Here is a 25,839-nt window from a genome sequence, read left to right as displayed (position 1 = left end):
TCGATTCAAGAAACAAGGCCTACTATTTAATATTTCATAAACCTGTGAAAGTCTAAAAAAAAATTTACAATGATTTAAAAAAAAAAAAAAAAAAAAAGCAGAACACCAAACACGTTCTATTCCCAGTTGCAAAATGTACAGTAGTACCCTCCCCGTTATTTCTAATATATATGGATTAAGTTACCCGTAGTTTAAAAAATTAATGAAAAATTTTGAAAACTCAAGAAATAAATGAAATCTGAAAAATAAATGAAGTTTGTAAACTGGAAAGGGCTTTCAATCTCACATGGTTGTATAACATCGGCAAGTATATGTGCTAATACGCGCTTGGGACCAAGGGACCAAGGCGTTTGGATTACGAAGTACTTTTGCAATTAATTGCAATTACCTCCACATCATCGTTCATAAAATTGAAATAAATAAGAGAGAAGCAGTCGCTAAAGTAGATGAAAGAGCAGATAAGCTGAAGTCAAGAGTACCTTAGGGTCCTCATTGTTAGGACACAGGAGGAGAGTACAAGAGTTTATCACAATTGAAAGGCGTTTAGCCCCCCGTAGTGAATCAACGTACGCTGTCTGGAAATGTTTTTTTTTTTTTCTTTCTTTTTTTTTTTTCTTTTTCTTTCTTTTTTTTTTTTTTTATGCGGTACTTTGACATAAAAGCATTATTTTTACTATCTCATGAAACTATGCCCAATTCTGTGTAATTGGTTTGAAGCCATTCACCATTGCGCTGCATTTAGAATGAAAATGATTTTGTATTATATATTAAAATATTAATTTTTCTCTGCAAATATTATTCTATACACTCAAACAGAAGACCTTGCAAAAGGAGAAATCTTAGAAGCTCTTGCCACATTTTCTATCTGTTTTGATACACAAGTATTAAATTACTTTTAATTTTTGACACTTGACTATATTTTTAACATTTCCATCAAAATGTTTATTAAATGCTCTTGAAAAGATTAAAAAAATATATTTAAAGCACATAAATTTTTTCATAAGCTTATTTATTATCTAGATTTCGAAAAGAAAAATGAGCACCGACGCAGAGTCGTAGCTAGGGTTTTCAGCGCCCGGGGACAACTGAAGATTTCGCGTCCCCACCTGTTTGCGAAGCATGGAAAATATTTAATTCTAAGATAAATCAGTTTGGCATCCCACAGATACTGAGCGCTGGGACAGATGTCCCCCCTTGCCTACGTCTAGCTACGCCACTTCATCCATGTTGAAGTTAAAAAAGAAAAATGGCTAATAATCCCAAATTTTTTTATGCACAGTATCAAGTAATTCCCATATATTCACTGAGAGAGATTACAAATACAAATATTCCAAAAGCTGATAGACAAATGTGGTGACCCTGTCTAGGGAAAAATAATATGTATTGGTTTAATAAACGTACGAGATGTCTTGTACTTTTACGTGTGCTGTATAATATCAGAATTCATTGCTAGTTTCATACACGGGGTTAATAAGTAAGGCAGCTCAAGACGTTGCTCTTCAGGCCATGAAGGATATACAATTCAATTTGTTGACCATTTGCTAGTCTCACAGAAATTAGCCCCTTCCGATTTCCACACTCTCAAGAAAAAAGAAGCAATATCATCCAACAAACCTTTTCCGTCCGATGTCGGAGGCAGTCCATCCGATACGGAGTTGTATATAAACCAAGATTTTCTCGAAGGAAATATTAAAATTGAAAAATAAGCTAAAGATCCGTATTACATTGTAAAGTTGCGCGCTTCCAACCTGCACGCAACAAAGTGGTGACTGCTGAGAACTGGAAATAGACCAAAGTCTTGAGAAGGGTTTAAATCCCTTTTTATTCAACTTTAGAAATTACAAATGCGTGCTTTTGACGCTCACAAACTACGCCGACCCGGCGGTAAAATAAAAATAAGAAACTGAAAAGAGATAATAACAAGTGACTAACTACGAGGCTCTCTAAACGTAACTAACCTCACCGCGTTCTAAGATACCGCTGATACTTTAGCGAACTTCTGAATATTACGTTGAAAAATTAACAATTTGCCGAGGCAAGCACACAGGCCGAAACGCGTGGTTCTTCAATTTCTAACTAGCCACCTCCACACTCGTGAAGCAAGAAAGCACCCTTTCGAACTCGTTTCCTTTCTATTTAACTCAGAATACTTCCGCTGATAATTTGAATCCTTGCGCGTTCTACTAAAATTTACATACTCTAGCATTGGCAGTTCTAAGGGAAAGTAAGGCTTAACAGGAAAGATAGTTTAAACTTAAAATAAATGTTAGTTAAAATAAATATAAACCCTACAACATTACAATGCGCATTGATAAGAAATTTTTTAAGCTCATGCGCATGTATGTCTTCTCATTTCAAGCGTCAGTTCATTCTTACATGATTCAAGAGTTTACAAGCGATTGGAAAAAGCATTGCGAAGTTATTTGTTTCAATCAAATCAGCTACCTAAAATATTTATGCATTATTTTTCTAATTTAGCCATTAGCAAAAATATTAGCTCATATTAATTAAATACATAATTAATTAATACAAAATTTAAATATGAAATTAGCTCATATGAAATACAAAATTTAAATATGAAATTAGCTCATTAAATACAAAATTTAAATATGAAATTAGCTCATATTAAATATAAAATTTAAATATGAAATTAGCTCATATTAAATATATTCATTGAATTTAGTGGTTATTCATGTAATGCCGGGAAGTGAGATCTATTATAGGCACGTTGCATCTTATCTTATCTATCTGTCCTCGGGTATTTATACCGGACTAGTCAATGATCTTCGAAGATCATGGTATACGCCGAAAATATCGCGGACACCTCAATCCAAATGCGCTGTCTGGATCAATGTTTCTTCGCTTATTGAGTATTTAATTTATTTAACTAATAGAAGAAAAAAAAGGATTTAATTTTTATTAAAAAATAACAAATAAATAAAGTGAAAGAAAATAATTTTACGGTTTTTAAATTAATTAAACAACTGTTAAAGAAAAAAGAAGTAGTCAACGAGTAATATAAATAACCTTATGCAGGTCGTCATCTTTCATTTTCTAAATTTTTGGACTACATTTTTCATGAAAAACTGTCAATGCAAATTCATAAAAGAGATTAATTAAAAAATTATTTTTAATAGTCAAGTACATATATTAAAAATTATATTTACTGTTATATGTAGCATAAATTTTCTACTCATTTTCAGTTTATCAATTCTTTAGTTTCCTTCTTGCTTCGTGAGAGAAAAATTATTAATTAGTCAAAAAATATGAAATATGGAAGTAAGCACTCTTTTTACAAACCTCAACCTCACAAATCATTATGCGAATATACATTTGCAAGTTTTAAAGCCTGAAAAACACATGTCTGCCAGGTTATCGTCATGCAATGATTTGTAGGCGCTTTATTTTTTACCGCGGTAAAGACTATGTTTTAAAACTACCATGTTTTGGAACCGCTTTATTTCCGAAGATGATGTTTATTATACCATGACGTTTTACAGCTGCGATGTTTACTCCTTGCTTTCTTTTCTTCCGCGATGTTTTGTAGGACGATGTTTTCGCCTTTCGTTGCTCTCTCCGCGATGTTTTCGCCTTTCGTTGCTTTATCCGCGATGTTTTCGTCTGTTGTTCTTTACTATGTATTTAATCTCTCCTTACCGGAAATTATTCAGAAACTTTTTAAATTATTGAATTCGAAATTCCATGAAATTTCTTAAAAAAACACCTCCCTGTACATTTTATTAAAAATTCACATTCAGGGTTCCTTTGTTTATGTATTTGAAATACTTTTTCTTCCCTCCCTTTCCTTCACTCACCTAAAACCATGGGTTTATTCCCTTTTCCCTCAACAAATGGCTTTGATAACTTTCACTTTCAAAACTTTGAGTTTATACATTTCGCATTTACGATAGTTTATTCCCTTTATGCATCTAATTTTTCCATAGTAGCACTTACTCCAATTATCCCTTGATTTAAATCAATTATTAAAGTTTTTTGATGACATCCGATTACTTGTGATGTCCTAATCAATCAATATGGTAAGTAATGTTTCAGAATTTCTTAAGTATTACTTATTTTCAGAATTTAAAAATATCTTAAAATTGTGTATCAATAATTCTGTAAACGTTTATTGTCAGTATGTGCAGCCACTCTGATTGTTTCGGTTAACGACTCTGGCTGCCGTACCGATGGTCCCGGATTAGAATCCCAGAGAAGGCACAGACTTTTGTAAGTGTGTAGTGTCTGCGTGGGATGGAGGCACTTAAAATGCTGAGGAGCCGAAAGTCTTCTCGAGAAGTTTGGTGATAGGAAAGAGGAGTGAGAGATCCTTTAACCGTCCCCTGGGTGTTCTCCGTCAAAAATAGTGCGGAGCTGCACCATTAGTGTGTTGGGACTGTACTTGTGCGAATAATTACGAAATTCTTGTGTCTCGCCCCACTTGTGCCTGTACCTTTCTTTATATTCGCATTTAGTTCGAGGATAATCTAAAGGTACAATAAGCATGCATGAATATTTATTTATTTTGTGTTTAATTACATTTTTTAAGAATTAGGACAGTAATATCGAGAAGTATAGTAAAATTATCGAGGAAAAGAAAAGAACTATAGGAAACATTACGTTGCTTAATTCTTCTCATAGACCTTTTATTTTTATTTTTCTCAGTTATGTCACATTTGATATAAAACATGATCTTCAACTTAATAAATTTTAATTAATTAATTTTATAACCTTTTTCAAGTAACAGGAAGCCCTTTCGAGAGTTTTAAGGGTAAATCAAAATAGATTCCATTTATTCAGGATATTTTATAAACTCTTCGAGTATACAGTGTTGCAAGTTGCGTGTATTGACTATAAACTGCGACCACCTGGATAGCTTCCAAAAACTTGGCAGTCCCACTCTCTATTTACTTGCGCTATTGATTATTTCGTTCCGAGAAAGGGCAATGAAACCCTAATGCTGAGCAATTCTCTCTGCGCATCAAGTCTTTGGTATTAACCAACAGCAAAGTTTTCATTAGCGTCAGGTCCTCCGTAACGATGAAGTAACTGTAAGAATCCCCGCCGTATATCAAAGCCAAGAAAGCAGTTGCCTTCATTCACTGCCTGTATTTTGGGAAAGCGATGAGCGTTGGAAACCAAAGTCAAAAGAGTCATTACGTGATTTTGGTAGCAAATGCAAAGGGAAAAAAATCTCTCTTTGTACTTATTGCGAGAAGTGAGGTCAAAGAATTTAAAAAAATTTACTTACATGTTAATTTGGATATTTTAAAAAGAAAATTATAGTTATATACACCGGAACCACAGACGTCTTTATCTGACTTTTATTTTCTCAACCGTTTGTCATAGGCATATAATTATAGGCATATATTTCATAGGCATATAATATACAAAAATGTTTTAAATGACGCAAAGTTTTATCTTGGAGATTTCAAATCGGGGAAAAAAATCGGTTTTAGACAAATTATTAATTTATCATTTTATGCGTTCCTTAATTCCTACACTTATGCTTAGGAAAGTTTTATACTCATTATAAAAAGCAAAATCAAGAATATTTACTCCTGCAAGACAAAAATTGAACGGTATATTTAATTAAAAAAAAATTACGAATTTTGACGCCCTTTTCCGCTTGCCTTGAGAAGTCGGTTAACGAATAAATCATAATTATTTGCGGTTGATTTTCCCCCTAAAATACCAATCAACAATGCAACTTCTGTTGATCTTCTAGCGTGCAACATTCTTTAATTTATAATTTTGTTGCAATTGCTTGATTTTTCCCCATAAGTAATTTATGAGTTTTGAAATATTAGAAATACGTTTTGAACATTTTCACGCAGTGTTATTACTTTAAAATACTAACCTAAAATCATACAATAAATTCCTTAATCTAGAAATATTTTTTTATTTTATTTAAATAACAACACCTGTTGGCTGTATGGCAGTACTGAAGCCCGTCAGTGATTTTCACTAGAACAAAAATTCTGTAAGATTTTGTGAATAAGATCTCTCTTTTATACAACAAATTGCTATATCATTCAATGATTCAATGCTTTTCACTAGAATATGGAAAGAGATGCTCGTCACTTAATGTATTACAGTCTGAAATATTTTTCTAAACGGGTATTTTATCGTTAGTTAAGTACAAATGGAAATTTTCGCTCTTTAGTTTGTATGCAGCCCCTGAATGTGATGTTCACTTTAAAAAAACATCTCAATCAATATTTGTCGTATGAAAATCACACATTCTGTATGGTGAACTGCGCTTTTTTTTTCTAATGAGTATAACTTCTTTAAAATTAATATAGCATTCTTTAATTTAATTCTTTGGTCCCTATAAAAAATAGGAACCGATGGCGTGTATAAGAAAATAGATTTCAGAATTGTTACAAAATTGATTTTCTTTTATTAAATTAAAAAATGCCAAAACAGAATATTCGCATATTTAAAATATTTTTTAAAGTGAAAGTATACTTCTAGGACCAAAGGTTTCGAAAATAAAACCCAGTTAGAGACATCTGTGCACACGATATAATCATAAATAAGTAAAATGACAAAAGTTGAAGATAAGCGAAATCCTGCGTATAGTTTTATATGGCTTAGTAAATTTGTCTTAAACAGCAGGATAAAGGACTAGAAGAAAGGCAAGGGGAATGTTTAATTTGCGATTTTCCACGCGCATGCTCTTCATCAAAGATCTCAAATTAATTATACCAACAACGATTAAGCAGTGAGATATTTAAAAGTTTTGAGTTGTCATGAATAGTTTACTAAAACGTAGAGCTAGAATATAATTTATAATGTTTTTGTCAACAGCTACAATTTAGACTAGTCTTAAGAAAGAACGTGATCCATTGTAATTGGTAGCCTTTTATTTAGGGGTGGGGACTGCGTGCGTTTTCGTGTTATTTTTGAATGTATTGAGCAAATGAAATCTAACATGACACGAGAAATTATATTTAAGATCGTATAGAAATAGCTGATCTTTCAGTATTTAGAGAATAGTCAAAGTATAAAACCAGACAGGGGAAATGTTTAACATCTAGGATAAAAGAATCGACAGCACCTACTATTTAAGAATAAATTTTAAAATATATTTTCAAGTTTAAAAGGAAAAAAAAGATATTCTGTAGAAGAAAATTATTTACCCAAAGTCACATGGCGTTTAAAAAATTCATGAAAAATGATCGATTTGTCGTAGAAAGTTACAGTTTTTACCAAAGTTCATATAAGGAATTCGCAACAATACTTGTACAAGCTGTTGTACCAATGTCATAAATTTTGGGTACGACCCCACAAAAAGAAAGCTTGCTTAAATGCCATAGATTACTTCATTACATATTTCCAAATTTGCTGTAAGATGTGATTTTCTGTGTTCCCCACCACACAGAATCACATTTTGCAAGCGTATGTTGACACCATTCATAAGTGCATCGACAGTTTCTGAGCATTACATAATCGACTTCGCAGTGGATAAGATTTTAATTGTCCTAAGGATGACGTCCATCTTGTATAAAGGTGATAAGCTGTATGAGATTTCATTCCGGCATATATATTACCTATTCTCTCATAACATTTTTATGCCGTGTTGCCCAGTTATCAAGCTTGTTTCTAGACATTTACTGTTCATGGTTCTTCAGAAAACAACGAGCCAATGACGGATATCTTGAAACGGCACCACACAGCAATTCGCGCCGACTGTAATTGCTTCTTTACGTACGACGTATGGAAGGGGATCGTTCTTTGCCCATATTCGACACTGAAGAGGATTAAGAGTTCTCTGCAACAAAAAATTGTCTTCATCTATTCAAAGGATATTCAGAATTCATCACGGATCGTGAGCAACTTTTCCTTGAGACTAATTATTTCAGCTTACAGATATCACTTCATGGCGGCTGATACAGGAATTGCAGCTCGCAGTGTTGTGACTATTAAGGTGCAATCAAGATTCCTCAGGACAATAGAGTGCGATTCCTTTGTCCATGTCCGACGTTAAATGTGCCTTTGACAAAGTAGAATGACATATTACTGTCACAGATTGTACAACAGGTTTTTAATTTTCTGGTGTTGATGTGCGATTCTCACGAGGAAACTGAAATCGTTCCCATGGGTCGGTCTATCCCTTCCGCAACCACTGGTTCTACTTTCACATTCACGAATTTCTTGGAAGGCTAGTCCACTGTCCTAACAAGCCACAATTCTTCCTCTATCAAACTCAGAATTTGCTCTAAAGTAAACATTTGTTTCGACGAGGCAGAAAGCTTTACATGTAATAGAACAGCGGGAAACACAAAAATTCCAGTACTTAAAATGCATACTTTTTTTGGGTGTACCTAGGTGGTATTAGATAGAAACCTAGAAATCTTGCATAAGCGCGGCAATGGTAACCATTTGCATAACTTATCGAGATTACGTACATGTGGTGCACATTTCAAGCCCATTAGGTACGTCACTCACGGTGTTGCATTTTGGATAGAAAGAAATAATTCATAAATTTATAATAGCTCATATATTTATGCAATAGTTATAAAAAGGAAATTACAATGATGTATATATAGATACTTATTCTTTTTATAAACGTTAGGCTATTTATTACTCACAAAACTTTGTAGTGGCAGGCAAAACAGCCAGACCATTTTTTAAAAATAATATGCAACTTGATTGGATAATGAGGCTTTAATTTAAGCAAATTGTCTACAGAAAATCAAAATCCATTTTATTACATTTTAATCGTGGCCAGTACAGACTGTTTCTCACTTTAATAAGAAGAAATTTTAATAAATTCCTTCTTTTCATAGCCATAATGTTTTATCTTCAAGAGGAACATAAGTTATACCACATTCGGTTGCGAAGTAGAATAATCCAACTAGAGAGTGGAGTCACTTTTCCGTTTTATTGCTTTACGTGCAAAGAAGAGCCAAAATATTGTAACTTCTGTGACACAATATTCGTTCTCCTTGCGAATTAAAACAGCTCGTTAATGAGCGAAACATGTATCCAGCATGATTTCTTAAGGTGTCTTATGGCATATGAATTGAACACATAACAACTTAGTGTTATATGATCGAGACTCCGAAGACGAGTTTCGTTGTTTGACTATTTCCCCATATGCTCAGTGTGAAAGGTCTAGGAAATTTAGATACCATATAATATTTGGAACCCTTTGCTTATGTTCTGATAACCATACTCGAAACGAAATGGTATAGTTTACATATTATCCTGCTGAAAGTTGAAAATTTCTTCGGGAAATCCATTGCTATGAAAATATGTGTCGCTGAGCAATAATATTTGAGGCTTAGGATACTCGCAAGTTTTCTGCGCAGGAATGATTGGGCATAGGACTTGCCAGGAAAAATATTGCCAAGAGGATTTCCTTTTTTTTTTTTTTTTTTTCGTGTGTTTGTTTCTATCCTACAGTGCATCCTCGATGTTAAATCTTTTTCAAATAAACGCCATATACACTCGTGCATGGCCGTATGCATATTCAGCAGAAAACGAGATTTACTGAAAAGAGGACTTTCTTCTAATTACTCGAGGCAATGCATTAATATTCACCAGAATCGGTGGTAGACGGTTTTTTTTTTTTCTTTTTTCTTTTTTTTTTTTGCCTTTGGCAAATTCTCCAGGAACTAAATTCTGCTTTCCGGTTCCACTTTAAATTTTAAAATTTTGCTGACCCTAAATTATGCCGCCTAACGCTGTTGCAATAGTTTCTCTAACTGTGATGCGGCTTTGATACTCTTTTTACTGTTTGTAGTAGGTTTTATTTCTGAATCAAGTTAAACAAAGTAACTCTTTTAGAACTGCAACTAAACAGCCTAACTTATTATTATTATTATTATTATTTTGTAAATTTCGATATACTCTGTATTGGTATGCAATCCTCGTGCTCCTCGGTATTCCTTCCAACTGGATCATATCAAACAAGATAGCCTCCATTAAGCTATAGCATTTATGAGTTGTGAACGGATGACACTTTAATGGTGACCTCTCATTTAGAGTCATGTTTTGTTAGGTACTTATAACATCTGACCGTTGTTATGCCCCACCTTTATTACCTACGATATGCTCTGACTTTTATTTCTTATCAAACTCGCAAATTTCTTATCAAACAATTAAATTCGCTGCCTTTCCTACCCGAAAATCGAAAATGGCGCTGATTAAGAAAATTCAAGAGTGTTATCTGCATCTTTATGCAAACCTGACATCACTTTTGTTTTCCTGTAGTTGCTTTCTTTCGTGTAACAGTTCACAAGTAACCGAGTGTCTATATCCATAAAACTCTGGTAGTTCTGCCTGGGTTATTTTACCAGTGATGGACAGGGTTGGTTGTAGAAGGTTTTCCTGATTTTACGTATGTGTAAAGAAAATGGCGGAGAGTTCCCCTTAAAATATTCAACACTAAGGCATCTCTTCTATTAGACAAACAGCCTTTGTGCGCCATACCGCCGTAATTATTTAATTTTTTATTAATTCCTTTTTTATACCGTTTGGATGATCAGAATGTTTTCACTTTTTGATATGGTATTTATTAATCTTCCAAATATATTTCATAGATTTACCAATATATATTTAGATATATGCTCTGCTATTTGCCAATTTACATTGATTTCACAGTTCAAACAAACGAATTAAAAAATAATAAGAAAAGTGTAAGGACTGGGTCATTTAATATGTTTTAATCATTTTCACAGAACCAAAAACCGCTGATTAGATTATAGCATTAATAAAAAGAAAATAAATACCAAAGAACTTTAAAGTATAATGTCTTCAGAAAATGATGTAATTACTAATGACATATTGAGTTATTAAAGCATAAAACATAAGTAGCCATGTTTTCAATAATTTGCTTAGATCCTTTACTTCTGTCTACATAAAAACTATAAACATTTCAAAGGTCATTGCGTTGTATGCAAGTCATTGCGTTGTCGGATAAAACAACAAAACGACTTTTTTTTTTTTTTTTTTTACTGTAGATAAGAAGTACCAATGTTCCTCGGAACGCTTGCATACATTTCTCTGATTCAATGTTGATACAACGATGAATGTTTTAATTTACACCTATTACAGAAGCTCAACCAGAAGTCTCCCAGAAAAACCCGCTTTCGTTTTTCGAAGGCACAATAAAATTCTCGCATGTTTCCTGAGCTATCTGTGACCACCGATTAATTGCGAAGCTCGTAAGACGTAAGATAAGGGGAAAAAGAATGGATTAAACTCCTGTTAATGCTGTGCCATTAAAACTACAGGGAAAACCTTGTCTAGATGGGCATGGCTCTCTCTTGGTGTTTATGAGTGGGAGGGGGTTGCCATTCATACCTTCTCTTTATTGCATCCCCAATCTAACAAAGCTTAAAAACGGAGTTACCTTCCTTGCCTGTGCTTCATAGGTTTTAATACTATCCGAGAACGCTGAGAGGCTGTTTTGAGAGATTATTGCCTATCATATTATTATTGCTTAACGAGAGGGATGTGGTCGTTTTGCCCGCTCCCGTCTCATCACTAGAAGCACGAGAAAATGCAATTTAGTTTAATTCATTAACAAATTTCGCTTGGCTGCCGTGAAGGAGAGAGAGAGAGTAATTGGCCTGAGCAAATAATACACCAGAGGGTAACTGGCTGAGGAGGAAAGAGAGCGGGCGGGGAAGGTTGAGGGGTTAATCCTGGGGGCATTAAAGCGTCATACAGGAGGGTCGAATAAAACAGAAAATGAAGACCAGGTTTTGAAGAGAAATAAAAGGGGGTAGGAGGCATGAATGAGCAAATGGGGTACGATTTCCTTCCGGGCAAACGTCAGGTAAACAGTTACGGTGGTAACATCATTGGTTTGAAGGATAATTTTACCACAGACGAATTAATTCGCCAATATGTAAATGCTCGCCAGCGGTCATATCCTTTTATTCCCTGTGGTATCTGCCTCGGATTAAGCCAGTTGGGAGGAATCGAAAGACTGTTCCGCTGGTGGTCTTTACACCTGCTGATTTCAGATGCGCCAACCTTCTTTTTCCCTCGCCATTCCATGAAGCTTTTAAACAACCCTTTCCGTTTGTTTGTAAAACTGAGCTTTGCATTGAATACTTGGAGGAAAATGTAGTTCACCAGAATCGAAATAAATGCAGTAATTCAGATTACTGAATTTATTGTCGGTGTCGTAAAATATCCAATTTACTTTAGTTGTGATATTACAATGGATCCCTTAATGTGGCTACTCTTGTAAATTCTGTTATATTTCTGAAATTATACATAAAATAAATATGATATGAAATAGCACTTAATGCTGATGTAACGCTTTCTGCTTTAATTCTTATATACAAGCTTTCCTTTTATTATTATGCTAGTTAGGAAGGAGCAGTATCAATTATTATGCATTAAATTAGAGGATCATGCTTAACGCATCAACACTATCCATAACCTTTAAATTTTAGCTGTATGGTTAACTAGCTTCCTACACTGATGTTAAAATTTTGTTAATTCAACAACCAGCTTTTCAGTGTTCACTTATCAAAGGTTTGAAATGATAAGCACTTTCTGGATCTTTTTTTGAGATGTCAAATAATTATCTCTAGGATGGTATACGTTCCAACTGAATATTTCTAGTGAGGTATTTTCCCAATCACTTCATTTCGACTTAAGCAAAATTTTTTAAAACTGAGAAACATATCTCTTGGTTGAGTTGCTTCAATAAACAAGGAATATAAAGTGAGAGACGATAAAAACATTTTACCGCCGGATCTTCTAACTGTTAAGGTTCCTCTCCGGATGAAATTAAAAGGGAGAGCACCTCTGCAGGGTTTTGAGGTCCTCCCACCCCTCTTTCCCTACCATTAACAAGTCGAGATGATTTCGGCTTGTCGTGTATTTTGAGTGCCTCCTTGGATGCACAGACACAATACGCATTCAAACATCCGTGCCTTCTCCGGAATTCGAACCCTGGCCCTTCGGTACGGCAGTCAGAGTCACTAACCGTTATCCCGTCTGGGTGGCACTTTATTGACATGAAGCTAGAGAAGGAGTCTGATCCAAGCGTGAGCCCATACGCTATTATAACTCCAACTCTGGAATTTATATAAGTAAGTTATAGCGATCACACAAAAACCGAGACATACAGACATACTCGGTAGTACCCTTATAGTCCCTGCCGAGCCTGAACGGACCAGAACGGTGGCTGTAGTCCTGTGAAGGAAAATAATCTTTCTCATGCTGTACACTTCCAACATATGGACGCTATGAGTAACCAGCTCGAGAAAGCACTTTTATTGGCAGTAAAAATTTTTGATGGTGAAAAAAAAAAAAAAAAGGTCCTTGAAAATTAAAACATTGTTGTTAGACATTAATGGTAGCCAACAGGCAGTGCTAGCCCCTATATCTTCCTATAGAAAATAGTTTGGCACGAATTATCTTATAACGGTGAAGGGTTCATTTTTTTTAAATACAGGTCTCTAATCTGTGATAACATTAGCTAAAACTATAATTATAAATCATTACACTTATGCAAATGCAAATTAATCTATTAATTTTATTTGCGAATAAAAAAAAGATATCTCCAATAAAAGTTTTTTATAATATTATAAGAGAGCTTCGAAATAAAATAACGCAAAAAATACTAATGATGCTTTGGAATATAATCTTTCTGAATGCCATGTATATCTCGTGTCTAAATTTAAGGTTAAGCCTAGACTATTATGGTGGGCACCTTCCAACAGGAATTGATAAAGACACATAAACTTCCTTTATCCCGTGTGACAGTTAAATGGGGCACGTCTCATTCCCTATGAACAGAAGGATGTGAAGGAACGCATTCTGACAGGGCAAAGTACATTAAAGCGCTCGAGATCAAATCTCCAAACAGAAATTATGTGTAACGCGAATACGAAACAGTTTCCCTTCACGAAGGCATCTCTTCCCTTAGGCTGTTAGCCCTCGTATGCTGGACCATATTCAGGAAACAAAATCAAATAAAACAAGCAGAAATGAGAAGAACCTGTTTGCTGACTCTACAGTGATTACCTATTGCAGCTCATTTATATCAACAGTGACTCTCTGTGTAAAGAATTCGAATGTGCAGAGGAGGCTTAGATTTTGACAGCGTGTTTTTAAAATTAATGCATGTTCATTTCAAAAGGTTCCCAGTAAAGATACATAAAACTTTTCTGAACTGAATATTTTATTACTGAAAATGGAAGGAAGCATAAATCGGAAAAGAATATCTCTATTCTGAATCACTATTAGCATTAATATCCATATAAAGCATTACCAAAAATTAGTTGTAGTAGTGGTAGTAGTAGTGTAGAACTTTGTACTACACTACTACTACTATCTCCTACTATTTGTACTACACTACCACTACTACAACTACTTTCAAAGTGTACACTTTGAAAGCAGTTCTAGTAGTGGTACAGTTCAAATGAAGTAGTGGCACAGTTTTTCATTTCCCTGAATTAGCTATTGTTCACAAATACCTTAGAATTTTGCGACTAGAATCATTTAATTAAGAACTACAGTCTCTTACATAAATAAAAAACATTTCACTAGCAGATTACCAACGTTCCCTCAAGGAGATATTTCTAAGTAACAAGTGCCTAGCGGTCTGGCCAGACTGCTGCTGTTTGCTCCATTTAATGAAGCTTCTGTTTTAATAAACAGTAGAACAATTTTTGAAATACAATCACAGTTTGGAAAAAGAAATCAACTACTTTAACGATTAGTTATTGATTTTATTTTTAAAGTACACTTATGCGTACTATTATTTTAAAACTATTTCAAGTCCCTATCTGTTGATCATTTTGATAATAAATAAAGTTGATTTCCTGGTTGGCTAAATGAAGGTAAAGCATATGAGGGCTATCTTCCAAAGGGAGGACGCATTAGTGGACAAATTTTTATGGGAAAATGACGCGTATTCATTCTGCAGTGACTGTAAGCACGAAAACTTCCATGCAGCCAGTCCATTTGTGGTACTGGAAGTCGGGTCGAACTACCACATCTCAGTGACCTTATCACCTCGCTCACTAGCGGACCCTGAAAGAAACAGGGAGCTAATACTTCTGTTTCTTCAATTTACGTTTTTTTTTTCTCTAATTGAGAGCTGTTAACTTCAGAACAGAAAATGGCTATCGGAACAAAAAGAAATCAAATACATAAGTAACAGTTGTAGCAATACATTATAATAAAAATAATATCGAAAAAGCAGAAAATACAAAAACACTAGTGTGCAAAATTACGATAATTTGCAAATTTTGTCTAATTTTACAAAATGTATTGAGCCAATGTAGGAGGGGATGTAAGCGCACGAGTGGTTTTCGGCAATTTTTTCTGCTCGTACTCCTTCCCGATATTTGTAGTGTTTCTCTCAAGAGTTGGGTAAATTTAGTAAGTCCTCATATTGGGCGCAACCCTGCCCACCTAACCAGCAAAAGCAAGTTTTTATGACATAACAGAAAATTTTTTTATAAGATATCAGGTAACATGTGTAGCCGCGAACAAATGGATGACGGAATGAGATGGAGACTTGTTGGTAGATAGGAGGCAGGCCAGTCACAAGCGCAGGTGACTACAGAGCTCAGGGTAACGCCCATTGTTCTGTGCAATTTGTGGAAAAAATTCAGGAAACTTAATCCGTATCGAGAATACCTGGACAAGGTCGACCAAGTTACACATCGAAGAATGAGAATCGTTATCTTGCACTTGCAACGCGGCGATATAGGACTGCTACAGCATTCCAGCTCTCCCGTGAGCTGTATGCTACCTTCGGAACCCAAGTTTTACGGTCTGCAGTTGCTGTATGCCAGAAGACTGACAATTTGTGTTCTGCTCACTGCAGCATACAAGAGAGCGCGTTTAGCAGATATAAACAACATGTGACTACTACCAGACTTCAGTACACCGTGCTTTTTACAAATAAGTCGAGATTCAGACTGGACACCGATTCTTGGCGTACCTGTATCTGGAGAGAGCCTGAAACACGATATCATCCCTCTCTTACAAACAAAACTGATAATTACGGTGGCGGATGTGTAATGGTTTGGACAGGCATTATGTTGGATGGCCACACACATTTGCATTTATTTGCAAAAAGCTCTCTGACTGCTATGAGGTATAGAGAGGAGATATTAGAGCCTTACGTTCGATTTTTCAAGGGCGCAGTTGTTCCCGGGTTCCTGTTAATGGAGGTTAACACTCGTCCGTATGGATCATCGATTACTTAGAAAGTAATATTCGCTCATGGATTGGCCAGCCAGATTTCTGGATCCTAACCTTAAACAGCACGTCTGAGACGCTCTTGGGAAGGCAGTTTCCTCTCACCATTATCTTAAGAGAATCATCCCGGAGTTGAAAATTGCGTTGCTGGAGGAACGGGATTGGTTTGGTTTACTTAATTATGACAAAGCACTTGAGGAGTATCTGCCTAAGGAGAGGGATGCCTTCGTAGAAGACTTTCTAAGGAAAACTGACTCGTATACACGTTACACGTGAGGAAAAGCATGAAAACGCTCATGCAGCCAGCCCGTTCGCCAGATTTCGTACCCCAAACCGAACTACCAGTGTTCAGAGAATTTACCGCTTGGCCGCTGGTGGGCGCCGTCTAGGCGTTTGCAATATATTTGAGAAAGCAGTTGAGAAATAGCCTAGAATATCATATTTTGGAGCAATATTCGGAAATGTAAATTATGATCTTAAAGGTTTCGTGCCGTGACAGCCTACTTATTTCACTCTTGCTATTTATCAACGTACAACATTAATTCAAGAGCGGAATTTGAATTCAAAATGTAAAATTTGAAATATGAATTTTTAAGAAAGCAATGCAGAAATGGATTATGCAGACTACATAGTTTTCCAACTTTCATCAGCATTGAAACATTTATTAAATAATATCGGCAAAAACGTAGTTTAGCAATACAGTCGGTATTCCATATTTCCTTGAATTCGGGATTCGGTGAAAGTTTCTTAGATTCTCACCAGTTTAAAATCAGTTTTGTCATATCATTTAAAATAATGATAAAAACATAGCACTTATGTAATTTTTTTCACTGTTATTGTTAAGTTACGTATTATCAGCTAGATCCCATTGAAAAATACAAAATTTTTAACAAGTGAATTTTGTATTTTTCAATGAGAATATTCATTTTTCAAGTACATTTCAAGTGAAATTAATATTTTCAAGTGATCTTAATATGCTACTAAAAATAGCAGCAAAAAACTACGAAAATAAATGAACATTTTAAAATATCAGTTTCCGTTTTCTTAGGCATTGTTCTGTGAAGGTAAAACTGAATGGGGGTAAATAAAAAACAAATCCGTTATTGTAAAATTGGAGTTTAATTTTATTTAAAGGGGAAGAAAATGCTAAAATTTAGCTCTTACGTAATATCTTGACGATATTAAAAAAATAATAAAGCCAAGCCATGATGTAAGAAAATAGTAAAAGTTATCAAGCGTCAGCCAGTGAGACATAGTAAAATATAAAGAAAAAAAGAAGTACGTGCTAAGATGTACTGCGTAAGAAGGTGAACAAAAGAGAATATATATATATATAAAATCAAAGAAAGCAAAGTAAGGTGGAAAGCCCAAGCGAGTGGGGAGGGGCAAGAGAAAATCTGCGTGCGAAGAAATAAAGGGGGTTCAGGCGAAAAGGCAAGAGAGGAGGAGATAAAGCATCGAGGTTAGGAGAAAAAGAAGTATACGAAACAAAAAAAAAAAAAAAAAAAAAAAAAAAAAAAAAAGGTCGTCGAAGATAGAAGGAAAACGGTTGCATCATATTAAGCGACGCGCCGATGCGGTATGTAGCAATGTCGCACACTTTCAAAAAAGCTGTAGGAAAGAGGTTTAAGATTTCAACGTAGTTAGGTACCATGTGTGTGTGTGTGTCTGAAGCCTCGCTTTAGCGGCTGAGACACTCACTTCCAATTTGTTTCCGTTCCATTAGGTACCCAGCCGACCTTGTCTTGTGCAAGAAAAGAGCGAAAGAAGCAGAGGGAGGGGAGCTAGAATCTAAAGAATACCCCCAAGCAAAATTCGAATAAGAAACAACTTCGATAAATGCGTTACCTCACCCTAGGGAATTGCACTTCAAAGACTGGTTATGAATAATTTGCTTTCTATTGGACCCACATTTTTATTCTATCTCCTATTTTCTCGTGATTTTTCCCCACAAGCAGTGATATCGAAAAATCATATACATACACATGTACACAAAGACACACACAACATATATATATATATATATATACCGTCCTTTACCGCAGAGATTTTTCTCTCCTCCCCTCTGCCTTATTTTCCTGTTTTTCTTACATACTTTTTTAGAAGGCATTCAGTCTCATAATCCCGTTTAAAAACCAAAATCTTTTTCCACTTTCTTTTGATAGCTGTCCAGAACATAATTTTTAGCATTTACAAAGCTGGCGTTAAATATTTCTCGATTTCGTATCGTTTTTGGTACTTCTTTCCCTCCCTCCCCTCCTGCCTCCTTAAATTGTAATTTCTGAAGAATATTTCCTTTTGTGTTTCACAGTAAGCAACACTCAATGTTGGTCTCCCCCTAAAAAAAAACGGATTCTTTTTTTAAAATCCTGTTTGTTTCCGATACGGCATAATGTACCGTGGGCGATTCATCCGTTAATAGCAATTGATAGCATTGTAAAGATTGACTCATTCTTTTGTGTTTTTAAAACGATATACCAAGGTTTATTAGACCTCCAGATTTCAAACATAATTATTATCTTTTTAAACTATTAATAAAATATTCAGAAACATTTATTTTATTTTAAGCTGTTATTTTCCTTTACTAGCGGACTTCATTTTATTATCAATATTCATACGCGGAGATTTCCACGTATGAATATTGATAGTAAAATGAAGTTTAGATAGAAATAGAATGTAAGACACGTTTTGTTTTGCATGTATTAAAAGGATATACTATATATATAACTAAAGCACTGTTTTTTGAAGATAACGTTATCTCTTGAGAGTTGCTCCACACAAGAGATTCATCCCATTCAGAAGGAATTACAATCGGTGTTAAGGTAGGTAGTTGTGCAACAAATCAAACGCCCTTCTGGTAGAAGACTGCTATCTCCTTACGGGAAACTGATACAGCCGTCTTTACATCTTTATGCGACTGCAATCGACTCTCTTTCATGGACATTTTCAAGAGTTCGAAGAGGAAAATATTGCGCAGTTATGGATCTAGACTGTACCAGGGTCTATCACTGAAGGGTATCCAAACTCCTCTCACTGATCCTGGCGGCCTGAGGTTAGCATTGCTTTGCAGTAGGATAAACTTCTAAGTAAAATTGCCAAAATGTTTGACGTTTATTGCTCATCACAACTAAATGAGCCTTGATTATGCATCAAAACCGAAGGACTAGAAACAATCCCTTAATAGTTGTTTTCCATGGGAAAGAAATTCACATTGGTCTTTTTGGATGCGTTTGAAAACAAAGACTAGAACTAAAAATGTATCTAAACATGCACATTGGTCTTCTTTGGACGCATCTGGTAGCGAAGATCTAGAACTAAATAAACATTTAACGTGCACATTAATTTGCTTTCGACGCGTCTGGTAACAAAAACTAGCATGTGTACAACGAGTTACACAAACTATTCTAAATTCACCTAATACCTTGCTGAATTCATGCCAGCTGATAGTCCTTACATCGGCTTACTTCGTGAAAGTGCATGTTAGACAAGGGAATGCAAAACTACTGAAAAGAAACCGTTTTATGACCCATATAAATACCCCTTCTCATTCGAAACGAAACAAAATAAAAAACAACAAAAACAACTATTCGGAATAAAACAATTGCCAAAAAGTATTGTAGAATGCAAAGTGTATGAAAATGGAGTTACATGAAAATTTCAGTGAGTAAATTATATTACAAAAATAATGTTTAATATTCAAAATTAAATTATAAGAAGTTAAAAAAAGGAAATAAAATGGGATTTGATTTTTCTAGCGTAGAAGAAAAACGAGCAAAATATTCTCAAAATCACGTGCTACCAAATTAATGCTACTTATTTAAAAAGTGAATTCTTTGGTCATAGAAAAACTAAATTTAAAGCTTGGGGAGAAAGCTTTTATCTTAAATCTTCTTTCGAAACATCAGAAACGATAGATTACAAAGCATTAAAATCTTAGCGCTTTTAAAAGAAAATTTTTCTATAAATTAGTAGGGCAGTCAGATTAATTAAAATTTAAACACTTAAACGGCTTTATATTAAGAGTAACCACAGAATTTATATTAAGTGTAACATCTTTCGAAGTGTCAGTTATTGTAATAAAGAAATTAATTTTTCATGTCAACTTTGTAGGAAAAATAACTTGAGGAAATGGGTTTTACGATATGTACATTTAAACAAGTTAAGCATTAAATTATGTTACGCAAGAGGCATATGGGGTGAAATTTTTTCAGCTCACACTGATACAACGATTTTAATATGATAAACTGAATAAAAGCTTTATAAGTGCAAATTAAGAATAATGAAAATGTTTTTTAAATTTTGAGCATAATTAATTACTAATTAAATAACTCCTTTACGAACTTAATAAATTGCGTTAATAAAATTTTAAATAAAATTCTATGTAAATTTACTTATTGAATTCTATTTGATAGTAAAATTCTTTCTTCTTTCCCTTTAATAACAAATATACTGGTGATTATTTCGTAAACTTTATGCATAATCTAAAATGAAACGTTATTTTTCGTATAAAATTAACTGAAAGTAAGTAAAAAAATTAATTAATTAGTATTAGATATACATACAAAGCCATCCTTCTCGCCGAAGATTAAAGGGATGCTATTATCGCTTCGAAAAGAACGCTTAGTCAGAGAATTTTTTGACTCTTTTACGTTGTCCTACCGAAAAAATGTCTTTCATTGCGCATCTTTTGCAGTTCTTACCACGGCATAATAAATTTAAAACAAATATTAAAGAAAAAGGACAGTTCAAAGTTTGCTTTCCTTTACAGGAGAAATTAAATATATACTAGTTTTTGCATTGAATAAAAGAATTATGGCAATGTCTGTAGAAAAATAATAAATGTTCTCATATAAACTCAATGCTGGTTACTAAATTATGAAATATTGTAGGATATTATATTCTCTTGAGACTGATTAAAATAATAAAATTTCAAGATTTTAAATATACTTTAGCTAAAATGTAAATGTAAACATAGCGTTCATTTATTTTCTAACATTCAAGGCGTTCATTTATTTTGTAAACACGCCTTTGTGGTTTGTATTGGTATAGTGCATTGCTGCATTACTGGTTTCTTATATATTTATTAAACTGACTGAATACGGATTTTTAGGTTTTTATCTTATTTATTATTCAAAGCATTATTATTATTTCGACTAAGAAGTTATTTTAGAGTATGTTTCAGGTTAGACTGAAAGAATTAATTTCTCAGTTTCCACTATATTTTTAATGTTGTATTAGTCATGCAATATAAACAGAACTAAAACTATTCATATGAACAAGTCTGTTGAGAATGTGAGAATGAAAAACAAAAATAAATAACAAGAATTTTATTAAAGTAAAAAAAAAAAAAAAAAAAAAAAAAAAAAAAAACCTGAAAGCTTTTAAATTTTACATTACGCCCAACGTTTAATAATATTTAATAAATAAAGGTAACGTTTAATAATATTTAATAAATAAAGGTAACGTTTAATAATAATTAATAAATAAAGTACCAACGTTTAATAATATTTAATAAATAAAGGTAACCCACAAAACGTTTAAAATGTTTTGTGGGTTACCTTTATTTATTAAATATTATGGTCTTCGCACTTAAACAATAAAATTCAGTTCAACAGCAATATCGGAAAATATTTTTTTAAATAAGCATATCTTTAGAATTTCCAATGTACAGTCTCGCGCGCTGGAGATAAAATGTTTCTTTTTTCCCCCGTACAGCGTTGTCATTGCTAGCTTTAAAATCATTGAGTTTGTAATCCAAAATTCGTTAAAGTTTTACAAGATATGAAAAAATTCCAGATTCCAAATTTGGGTTTCCAGATGCCCATATTCGGGTGGAAATGTATGTTATTCAAAATTTAATGAGTAAGTATTGTCGTTTTATCACAATGCGAGAAACATACATACAATTATGAATATTATTCATTATTGAATTTCTTTAAATATAATACAGGGCTGTAATATTTGATGGTAACAGTTTGAAAAGTGTACCGACATGTAACGTTTTCAACGCAAAATGCCAAAACGAAATTAATAGTCCTTCTGAGATAACGCAGTTTCTGCTAAAAGAATAGAATTTGATTTTTCTAATTACGAGATAGTAAATCAAGTTTGCCCGCCTGATAGAACAAGGAGGATTTGCCAAGTAAAACCAGAGCGTATTCTCACTACACACGAGAAAAATCGAAAAAGTCTCAAGTTTGACATATATGCTATATGTATTAAACTATTTCTTGGATTGCTATTTTAACTTTACTTTAGTTTTTAGCAGATATTCGTTTCAATAACTAATAATTTTTTATTATGTACAAAAAGAAAAGCACATGTGTGACCATTTATTTAGCAGCTGTATAAAAATGTTTAATGAAAAAAAAAAAAAAAAAAAAAAAAAAAAGTACTTTTTCAAAATATTTTAAAAATCTCATTTAATCAACTGAAATTTTTCGAATAATAGGTATGAAAAGCAATTTCGATATATTTCGATATATTTAAATGAAAACAAATAAAAATTGCGACAAAATCCGCCAAATGATGTCGGGTCCTTAACGTAACGGTTAAACCTACCTATTGTGGGCTGCAATAGAAAATTTTCTTAAACATTTTATCTTAAACAATTTATTATCGTCATTACTATTAAACAGCGCTCTTCTTTCACTATTTCTCTAAGTAACCCTACTGAAGATATACTGTAATTCCTCTCTGGTTTTCAGTTTTCACATTATTACGTTTAGAAAAGATTAATCTGTGTGCTACATTATCTCAGTTTAATACATTATTTTTCTCTCTAGGTTGTCATATCAACTCAAGTAAGCGTGGAGGGACCTTTATTAGCTGTATCGGAGAATATGTTCGTACACAACAATTCCAAACACGGGAGGAGGGCGAAAAGACTGGACCCAACAGAAGGTAAGAATAGCGCCCAGGCTTTTTATTTCACCTTCAGTTAGGTTACGTTACGTTAGTTTAGGTTACTTGAATGCAGTTCAGCACATGAAGGTTATCTGCTTAAGAAGAGGGATGCTTTTGTGGAGGGACTCGTATTCACGTTACATATTTGTTTTATATCACTAAAACTAATCATGCAGCCAGCCCAATCGCCTGGACTCGAACTTACAGTGTTCAGCAGGCTTAATCACTTAGTCACTGGTGACAGAATTTCACCTTCGGTAGATCAAATTATCTTACGACAATTAAATATCTAAACATTTATATCGGTTTCACAAAAATCATTACTATTTTAATTTAATATAACTTTCTTTATTTTTAGTGTCCGATAACAGTAAATCGTTCGGAAATTACATTAATTGCTTCCAAGTAGAAGATTATCACTAGAAGAAAAATCAAATTGTATGCCAAGTGATCTCAAGTGTATAGTCAATAAATTAAACGTTTCTGAATCTTATGCAATCGAAAATTTTCTCATTGTTAAGTGAAGTTATTTATATATATGGTCACAATTATATGAAGCATATTTTTTTTAAACTTTTTTTAAATTCAATGTGATAAGTGGAAGAGAAGTACGCTAATTTAAAATTTAAAATTAAGCAAAATTAAACCTTAAATTGATACTGGTTTTATAGAAAAACACTGTTGTACAGGGAAGGGAACTCATTTCCAAGAAGCAAACAATATTCTATTTTTTTTTGTAAAACTGCCGTCAATCTAAGGTTCAACTATGCTTAGTGTTAAGCAGTGGGAAGAACACATATTATACTGTGCTCTTCAATATCATATTATTTTAAAATAAATGAATATTTTAAATTCTCCCTCATTTGTTTACTTTTCTATATATCTTTCATGTTGTCTGTTTTAATGCATAAACTTAAAAGTAGAGTGTGAGTTCCTCAGAAGTGTTTTCTTAAAAAAGATAAGAAATTACGCGAAGTCAGTATATGAAACACTGTATTTGTGCATCACTCTCTAAAAGTCATTAAATATGCATGACATGAAATAATTCGTTAATTCTAGAATTATATAAAAAGTTCACGTTAATAATAAACACTTCATATTTCTCATTTTGCTCCATAACATTTTCAGAGTTTTCTCAAGGCTCAAATAAATGTCTTTGAATCTATTAACAATAAATGAGCTTCTATCAAGTGACGAATGGGAATCAAGTATAAATATCATGGATTAAATGTTTCTTGATACTAAATACTGAACATAAGAGAATAATACCATTCGGATGTCACAGAATCTTTATTTGCTAAGATTCATTCAGAAGCGTGAAATAAAACGATATTAAATCTTAAAAGACTAATTTTGAATTTTAATTTAAAGTAGAATATTAGACAGAAAAAAAAAATAAAATAGAAAAGGAATGAAATTTTTTATTCTGAGAGCATTATACTATTATTAGCAATATGATATCCGTTATTTACAGACGAATATTGAGTCTTTTTTTTAATCTTTACCTATACTTAGATGAATAAGTGCTGTTACACACATTGTGAAAAGTTCTTGAGAATGCCGGCCAGTTCTTTCCAAGTAATATTTATAAAGAATTTTCTCCCTCCTATCCGTCTGCTTTGGTGATGTGATCGTTAGCACATCCAATGCGTATTCGGGAGGTCCAGAATTCAAATCCCGGGGAAGACATTGTACATTTTTCACGTTCCTGCATCGATATAACCTAATGACTCTACATATTTTAATCAGATAACAGCACACTCGATTTGAAGAAGGATGTGATGATTACTGAGTTGTCGAATCCTCGATCATGCATTTTAGATCTTAACTTACATAATCTACACATCTTCATACAAATTGATTGGTAAGAAAGGTCAGCTTTAATAAGTTGGTGCAGAAAATCTCTTGCGTCTTCTTTCGATAGCAGCAGCTCTGATGTACAAATGAGCTTCTGATTGATTTCATTTCACTGTTAACAGCCTGAGTAATTAAATCTGTTAATTATGAGTAACTAAGAATTACGTATAAAGCAAGAATTAGCAACAAAATTTTTGACTGCCGAAGAGAGTTTCTGCATGAAGGTATAATGACTAATTCTGAAAATATAATGAACAGCGGAATTTCTGACTGCCTAAGGGAGTTTCTGCATAAAGGTGTAATGATTAATTCTGAAAATATTATGAACAGCAGAATTTTTGACTGCCTAAGGAAGTTTCTGAATGAAATCATAATAACTAATTCTGAAATTATTATGAACAACGGAATTTTTGACTGCTTAAGGGGGTTTCTTCTTAAAGGTATAATTAATAATACTAATTAATAATACTGAAAATATGAAATTTTTAAAAATGACTGGAACTATATATCTGCAGACTCAGGCCTGAAAGGAACACGTTCCAATCTTCCCATGAGAATACAAAACCACATTGCCATCAAGAAATGTCGGAAACAATGACAAACTTAAAATCCGCACTTGTTCTATACCCTGTTTATAGTTGATATTTGGCACCATCAGTTTTTCATTTGTTTCCAGAGTTGAAAAGTTAGTATTTTTTATATGTTACTGAAATTCCTGTGCGATATGGTTCGAAATCAAGCTATGAACGATTTTTTCAATAATGGAATGAACAATTAGATCACACTTTTGAAAAATGTATTGAAATAAATAAGCTGATAAATAAACGTTTAATGCTTAGGAGAAATAATATTTTTTTATACTTTTTTTAAAATTTTATTTTGTCA

General features: G+C 33.4%; 1 protein-coding gene across 3 annotated transcripts in view; it reads left to right on the top strand.

The window, feature by feature from the left end:
• Window positions 1-25,839, top strand: part of kn (EBF transcription factor knot) — a 386,251-nt gene that overhangs the window by 315,124 nt on the left and 45,288 nt on the right. For all 3 annotated transcript variants that reach the window (XM_085809758.1, XM_085809759.1, XM_085809757.1), the window contains exon 8: window positions 22,977-23,094. In XM_085809758.1, coding sequence (XP_085665884.1) covers window positions 22,977-23,094 — 118 coding nt within the window. The remainder of the gene's footprint in view (window positions 1-22,976; window positions 23,095-25,839) is intronic.

This window comes from Stegodyphus dumicola, chromosome X2 (genome assembly GCF_044657685.1).
Source record: "Stegodyphus dumicola isolate Sdum_Otavi_A_Nest chromosome X2, ASM4465768v1".
In the NCBI taxonomy this organism is placed as follows: domain Eukaryota; kingdom Metazoa; phylum Arthropoda; class Arachnida; order Araneae; family Eresidae; genus Stegodyphus; species Stegodyphus dumicola.
The sequence above is the reverse complement of the archived record's forward strand: the minus strand, read 5'-3'. Positions and strand labels throughout refer to the sequence as shown.